General features: G+C 39.0%; 1 protein-coding gene across 1 annotated transcript; it reads right to left on the bottom strand.

Annotated features, from left to right (window-relative positions):
- Nucleotides 1-4,028: 4,028 nt before the first annotated feature.
- LOC106053230 (uncharacterized) lies at nucleotides 4,029-7,304 on the bottom strand. The gene is made up of 2 exons (XM_013208755.2): nucleotides 6,950-7,304; nucleotides 4,029-4,738 (listed from the first exon to the last, which is right to left on the bottom strand). Exons 1-2 carry the CDS (start codon nucleotides 7,208-7,210, stop codon nucleotides 4,388-4,390), a joined length of 612 nt encoding a protein of 203 aa, XP_013064209.2. The 5' UTR covers nucleotides 7,211-7,304; the 3' UTR covers nucleotides 4,029-4,387.
- Between the last annotated feature and the right edge of the window lie 844 nt (nucleotides 7,305-8,148).

Genomic DNA, 8,148 nt, shown 5'->3' with positions numbered 1-8,148 from the left:
TTTACCCTAGCTACGCCACTGTTGCAAAGATTTGACTTAGATTTCATTTCACGTAGCATGGTGTGAAGAAGATATTAACGTCGAACTGATTAGCTCAGAGACCAAACTATAACAAATGTCCTATTATCTCATTCTGTATAAATCGAGTCGGATGCTGTAATTGAAATTTCAATGTCACATGACACATGTCCACATATAAATAAATAAATTATTGCTTCAATATAGCGCTAATTTCATGCTGAGAGCGCTATAGTCCAATCTCATTTAAGGAAGGAGGGTATCTGGGAGAAGGTTTTCCGTGCTGCATTTAGGCGCTCAATTAACACAACTCTGCTCGAGCCCCCATCTTACGTAGCCCAGCCAAGCCAAGTTCAAACGTACTTAGCGTCTCGACCACGCTTCGTTCGGCTGCCCAGTCTCCCCGAGACGCCCCCAAGTTTTCAATAAAATGAAGCTGAAAGTGAAGTCTTAATCTCACAATAATATCATCTATCCCTTGACTTTTGTCGTAGGGGTGCTTTGGCTGTTCGCGTAATTAAACCAATAATAGAAAATGAGTCCTCTGTTGGGGACCCCCTCATCTCAAGAAAACATCAAGAAACTGGATCAGATACAAAATAGAGCAGTGAGATTCATAACAATTTTCACATTTCACTAGAAAGCACCTTTAGTAAAATCACTAAATTTAGAAAGTCTTCAGGAGAGAAGACTCAAAAGTAAAGTAGCAATCATACATTATACCTTCAACAAAAATCTTTAAATACAAAAACAAAATTAAAATATTCAGAAAGACACAAAGATAAAGGCACTTTCCTCGTTTCATATGCTAGGACAAATTTGTACAAAGGCTCCTTCTTCCCTAGTGCTATTAGTGCATGGAATGGGTTGCCTGAGCCTGCCAGGAAAACCAGTGACTTGGCAGAATTTAAATCATTGGTTAACATGCATGACGAGATTCTATGACGTGAAGGACGTAATCATCTTTTTTTTTGAAGTAACGTCTGTATAATATAAGCTAAGAAGATAAGATAAATCCAGCCATGTTTACCGGTCAGCTGCTGTTCTTTGCATGAGATAGATTACAGGCCTGTCCATTCTTTTACGTTGTCCAGCCAACTTCTCGTTGGTCAACTCGTGATCGAAGATGAGCACATTTGTCACATCCTATGGACTCGAAGATGACTGTAAAGTCCAATCCTCGCTATAAAAAGCCGGCCGCATACGTGGCATGGGTGGGTTTGGTAAGTTGCTGATAGGCCTGCTTCTTCTCTCAGCTTACAATATAACTATTATAGACAAGTGTACGATGTAGCAGTTTCAATACATATCTATTATACAAAACTTTACAATGCAACTCCAACCACTATTTTTACAAGCTCCATATTCGAACTAACATTAACACAAATCAGGAATCGAATACCTTCTTTTCACAATCCTTACTTTTTTCACAAGTACCAGTACAAACACACCACTTAGACACTTTAATTGCCTCGCGTCTAACACTCATGTATCACACTCACCCACCCGTATCATATCAACAAACATCTTTCTCTCATCCAGACATTGGCGCATGCGCACTCTCCTATCTCCAGTCTCCACAATGACCAAACCAGCTCAGCTTTCGTTTCTTTATAATATTGAGGCGTTCTTCCTTCTTGCTAGCCAGTCTTAATTTAGCAAACATCAACAAACATACAAACAAACAAACAACTAATCGATTTTAACAGACATGGTGGCCGAGTGGTAAAGCGCTTAACTTTCAAACCTAAAGTTCTCTGTTTTGGACGCCCCTGAATCCACCAAACTCCAAGACTTCCTTTGCATTAGTCTGGGAAAATAAAGATGGTTTGTCGTTGTGCTGGCTACATGACACCCTCGTTAATTAACAGTCTGCCAAAGAAATAGACGGCCTTTACAAAAGCTATCCAACTTCTGAAATGTTCCTCAAGGGGCCGCTACTTAAATGGCGTGTCCCTCACGGTTAGCCTGGTATAGAAAAGGAAAATAGCGGGGGTCTTAGCTTACGCGGCCTCTTGCCACGAGTCTGACCCACCCGCCGGACAGAACAGTGTACACTGTTCTCATTCAGGCCGGTGAGAGGGAGCTCTTGTTCACTTTTGCTGGCCTAGAGTTCCAAGAGCCGAAGGCTCAACTCTACCTGACAGTTTCAAGAAGAAGAAGAATACTAATCTATTACATTCTGTTCACAGATTCACCTGTCAGCTAGTCCATATGCAATAATGGGATACTACGTTCAATTCAAATTGTACTTGAGCCAAGAACAAAATTACAAGATGGTCCCGCTAGAAATACACAATATCTACGGACGGGATATTCGCATGTATTCTTTTAATAACTCCATCGCCTTGGTCAACATCAACTCAACCTCAACTGTCCTAACATACCCAGATTACACCATCACACTGGACATTCTGGTAACAGACAAGGGTTACCAGATCTATACCAATAAGACCTACTGCTGCTTTTACCCACACTATCTCCCGTATGAACCAGTCAAATATTTGGGAGTTTATGGATACATGCAAATCTATGAGCTCAGCTATTAGAAATCAGACTTCAAGAAAACATTACAAGAAGGACAACTCTTTTTTTTATATATCTGATTAATACGGAGTTAATGTTCTTTCAAGTAGTTATTGGGAAACAAAAAAGAAAACAAGGTTACAAAGAAAGTTTGTGTGGAAACACAAACTCAAAATCGGCCCCTGCATTGGTCCACCCGGGCGGGCAAAAAGGCAGGTTTCAATATTTTCAAAATGAATATCAAAATGAAATTCTATCAAAGGCAAATGACAGAGAAGAATGTAGAAAGAAGGTTGACGGATCTTGTGTGGTGCCCCAACGGTCCAGCAGGTAGGTGAAAGTGAATGCAGGGTTAGATGTGAACATGGCCTAACTGATGTCTTTGGATGATTATCTAATTGTTTTGTAAAGGGTCAATCTCTTATTCAAAGCCTCAATAAAAAAAAAACACATTTCGGTAAAGAAAAAACATAGTCGTTGCATCAGTACTTTGAATGGTCTAAATCAGTGATGCCCAACCTTACTCATCCTTCGGGCCATGTTCATTTCCAACACTCGAGTCGCGGGCCACATCAACAAAAAGATACAGAAATGAAATTAATCTGAAACTATTTGATTCGAACCCCGTGGATCTAGTACCCGTAGTTAAACAATCTTTGACTCGCGGCTCAAATCAAGAATGCCGCCATATTTGTATTGCAATGCCAGTTTATACGTTATTATTGTTGTTTTTTCTAAACAGCCACGCTACCCTAATAAACCAACATGTTGGCTTAGTGTCATGTTCCACAAGTTGTGATCCGTTCACTTTTTTTTCCATTCAGAAATGTTATGGATCATGGTACCTATATTGATTTAAAATGAGGGCCCTAATTTAGATACATTTTCAACCTTTTTTTTAAAAAAAAAGGAGATAGGGGATTTTTTACACCTTGCGCCGACGTTTCGGCGGGCCGGATGGAACAACTTCGCGAGCCGGATCTGGCCCGCGGGCCGTATTTTGGGCATCACTGGTCTAAATTATTATGATGTCGGATTTTCACTATCTTTTCTATTTACGAGATCCATAGCAATATTTACCATCTTATGATTTCATAAATAATTTTATTGCAATTCTTTTTTCTGCAATACTAATTATAGGCCACCAAACAGAATGATGCTTGCACATCTCTTAGCGGCCCCCAAATGCAGAATAAGATGCTAATAGTTTTGTGTCGTTAGTCTGTTCTTTCGTCTGTCAGTCCGCCTTTCTCCTTTATAGCTCAAAAACTGAAAAGTGGTTTATAAATATATATTTCAACAAATTTCGTATTCATTGTTTTTATGTATACAGAATAAACCATTTTTAAAACATTTCTTTAGTCTTATATATTGTGTTAGTTAAACTATAATAGACTACCCAGCTATACTAGGCATATATATGTATTTATAAACTAGCTTAACACAATTTAGAATTAATAAATAATGTGTGTATGTATAAAAAATTAAACAGCATTTACATGTATTAACTAAAACATGACCTACTTATGTGATCATAAAAAAGACATGACCTACATTTGTATCCTTCATTAATTATAGCCTACATTAGTATTCGTAAAGTAAACATGACCTACATTTTTGGTTTTGTAAAGTAAACATGACCTACTTTTGTATTTTATACTAAACATGACCTACATTTGTATTCTTAAAAAAAAACTTACCTATATTTACATTCGTAAATCAACGTGACCTACTTTTGTAGCCTGTACATAACTAAATATGACCTACACTTGTACTTAGCAATAAACCTAACACAATAAGAAAATAATTTTTAGGGCGACAATCCATTGAGAGAAAATCTGTTTCAAAGCGTGAGTTCCATAACTTGGATATATCCATGGATCCACAAATATTTTGCTACCTTATACGGCATCAGATGTCTGTACAAACAGCAGTAAGTTCTGTCCATGTAAACTCGAAATCCTTCAGCTGTAACCAGGATATCAACCACATGTGTAGTTCCCGCTAAAAGTGAGCCAGATCCCAAGTGGACATAGGTGGAATTGGTCATCACTGACCCCTTGACGGAATACAAAGAGATTTGGCCATGGTTAACTAATAATGACAACGGGTAATCTCCAGTGGTCTCATTCTCCTTAAGGTCAATCGAGAAATATGGTGGCTTATTTGGAAAAAGGTAAATGCAGAGGTGTATCTGAAACAAAATGAAATTTGATATACATAAATTATTATCTGCAGACAGAGAAAGCGATGGGAAGGCTTAATCGTATCGCAAAGACCTTCCTTCAGGGAACAGTACCAGGAAAAAGCAGAAGAGGCAAACAGAGAAAGCGATGGGAAGGCTTAATCGTATCGCAAAGACCTTCCTTCAGGGAACAGTACCAGGAAAAAGCAGAAGAGGCAGACAGAGAAAGCGATGGGAGGACAACATAAAAGAATGGACGGGTCCTGCCATTGAAAGAGGTTCCATCCAAGGCAATAGGTTGAGAGAAATGGAGAAAGACGGTCGACAAATCTTGTGTGGTGCCCCAACGGTCCAACAGACTAAAGGATAGGTGAAGGTGAAATAATAGTTTCGGAGAGGCGGTGGCTAAGTGGTAAAGTGCTCAGCTTCCAGACCGAAGGTTCCCAGGTTCGAATCCTGGTGGAGACTGGGATTATTTATTACATAATCTTTATGGCCCTCTGAGTCCAACTAGCCTTACATTAGTAGGGGGAAAGCTAAGGTGGTTAGTAGCTGTGCTGGTCACATAACACCCTATTTAACATTGGTCCACATAAACAGATCACATTGACATCATCTGCCCCAGAGATCGCAATGTCTGAAAGGGAGAACTAAAATATAATTTCGAGTAAAAATGTTACAATACAACTTCATTGGTTCTTAGCATTAATTAACATGACTTTGTTGACTTGTAGTTAATAGGTTTTAGAAATAAGATAATACAAAATAATATAAGATAATAAACAAGCAAAACAATTAGAAATACTATACCTCCATTAAATAACTTTAAAAAAAAAGTTATGATATAAAATTTTTTTTTTAAATGTATGGTCACAATCATAGTATCGAATCCGAAATTTTTTACACAGTCAGATGCGTGAAGTTTGGCATTTAACATTTGAGCCAGCGAAACTTCGTACTTTTAGCGATTATTAATTGATATTTCGATGGTTATGCCTGTACTGGTTGTGGCAAAATATGTAGGTCACAGTTGGGGATGCGTAGCTACTGGGAATACTGCATTCCTTATTAATCTTAGAACTCGAAGACAAGCCTTATTGTTATTATCATTTATGGACATCTACATCTAATACTAGACTTCTAATTTAGATCTCTTAAGATCTAGTCTGCATCTAGATCCTCTTCTAGATCTAGAAACTAGATGTAATATATATTACATTGACGTAACAAACATATAAGTAAGGCTTAGATACAATTTTGGAGGCGCGGTGGCTGAGCGGTAAAGCGCTGGGCTACCGAACCGGGGTCCGGGGTTCGAATCCTGGTGAAGACTGGGATTTTTAACTTCAGGATCTTATGCGCCTCTGAGTCCACGCAGCTCTAATGGGTACGTTGGGGAAACGTAAAGGCCGTTGGTCGTTGTGCTGGCCACAAGACACCCTCGTTAATTAACCGTAGGCCACAGAAGCAGGTGACCTTTACATCATCTGCCCTATAGACCACAAGGTGAAAGGGGAATTTTACTTTCTTAGATATACTTTAAATTTAATTGAAACGAAATTAAATTTACTCTGTTTATTTCGATACACTAAGGCTGACTAAGCCATGTTTGTTTGTTTCTAAGTCTAGTCAAGCCAAATTTATTTATTTTTTACTTGGGAAAAATATAACAGTCAAACTAGAGTTTTTCCGGTGTGGCCAACAAACTAGTCATTCTTGTCTCAGTGATTTACATGAACTGTTGAATTTATAATACAAATCGTTAGAGCCGTTTTTGAGATCAGGTGTCCATGTTCCTGCTGGGTCCAGGTTCCTGGATCCAGGTTCCACGAAGGAGAGATTTGAATAGAGGTATTGTAAAAATAATAAATAAACAAAAACATTTCTTTATTATCTTGTAAGAATTATTTAAAAAAAATCTCTCCTTGACTGAGTTGTGTAGCTAAGGTTTTGTTGAAAGCCCGGGGGGGGGGGGGGGGGGGGCTAAACCTCTTTAGGGACCCCTGCAATTTGACATTCGACACCATGACATAAGATAATGCCGTAATATCTAGGGTAAAAACCAAATTTTGGACACTCATTTGGGGTGCCCTCAAGTAAGGGGTCCGGGGAGATTTTTAAATTAGGATCCTCCCTCCCCCACACTAGCTACGCCACTGCCTTGACTTATTCAATGTAAATAAACTTAAAGTTATTCATATGATAAATCAAAACACTTACTATGGTGCCGAGTGAAAGACTGCCATGGATAAATTTTGATTGTGAGTAAAATGTGCTGATGGTTGATGGCTGATAATTCTCTAGAATGACGAATGCCCAGGTGAAGGTTTTCCATGCGTTGTAAGTCAGATTCTGTATCATGTCACCGTGACACAGTGAGCAGGTATTGGAGCCACTGACATATGAGAAAAGCACGCACGCTTCAATGAACATGCAAGACATAGCGCACGACAACTTTGACCCGCTGACCTCTGTCAACATCGTCTGTTCATTGCAGCCGACAGGGTCAAGGTCAGTTTTGTCCTGAAATAGCAGAGAACTTTGCGATTTGTTTTGAGGATTACCTGTAATGTTATTAAGATAAGACAAGAGACACAGAAATAAGAATAGATTCGTCATCTTGATACGTCCATCTACATACAATCGATATATCTGCAGAAATTTCTTACATTAGTATCATCTTCATCAGATCTTTGACATACTATATTGAGGTGTGTGACAGTTTGCATAATCAATTCCTTCCGCTTTTCCCGGGCAGCAGCTGTGTTTAACAGGATATCAAGAGATAGGTCAGTCCATCTTTTTCACATTGTCCAGCCTTCTTTTCTTTGGACGACCCTTTCTTCGTGCTTCCTCCCGTGTACCTTGAAGGATGACTTTTGAAAGTGGGTCAAGTCATACAATATGACTTGACCAGCTCAGTCTTTGTCTTCTTGAGTATTGAGTTAGTCCTTTTAGCCTTTTGTAATTAGTACATAAGACTACTTAGAATCAAACATAGAAAAAGAAGTAAAGTTTCCCTTTCAGACCTTGTGATCCATGGCAGATGATGTAAAGGTCATCTGTATCTTTGGCCTACGGTTAACAAGGGTGTCATGTGGCCAGCACAACGACCAACCTCCTTTACTTTTCCCCAACTTTTGTCAGGCACCCATTAGAGCTGGGTGAACTCAGAGGGCGCCCGAAGATCCCAAAATTAAAAATCCCAGTCTTTACCAGGATTCGAACCCCGGACCCCGGTTTGGAAGCCAAGCGCTTTACCGCTCAGCCACCGCCACTTAAAATTAAACATAGAAATAAATACTATATGTATTAATATATTGTAAAGTAGCGCGGCCTATCTCGTCACAGTCGTATCGCTTGCATAGCACTTTAAAACTCTGTGCCTCCAATTTATAAGAAAAATAATCGGAGTAGCT

Source organism: Biomphalaria glabrata, chromosome 15 (assembly GCF_947242115.1).
Source record: "Biomphalaria glabrata chromosome 15, xgBioGlab47.1, whole genome shotgun sequence".
Classification (NCBI taxonomy): domain Eukaryota; kingdom Metazoa; phylum Mollusca; class Gastropoda; family Planorbidae; genus Biomphalaria; species Biomphalaria glabrata.
Note: the sequence above shows the minus strand (reverse complement) of the source record. Positions and strands in the feature narration are given on the sequence as shown.

Bases quoted from the DNA above. Each gene is read 5' to 3' on its own strand.
- LOC106053230 (XM_013208755.2), bottom strand. From the start codon at position 7,210: ATGTTGACAGAGGTCAGCGGGTCAAAGTTGTCGTGCGCTATGTCTTGC. The intron at 4,739-6,949 runs GTAAGTGTTTTG...ATTTTGTTTCAG, and splicing joins GTCTTTCACTCGGCACCATA to ATACACCTCTGCATTTACCT.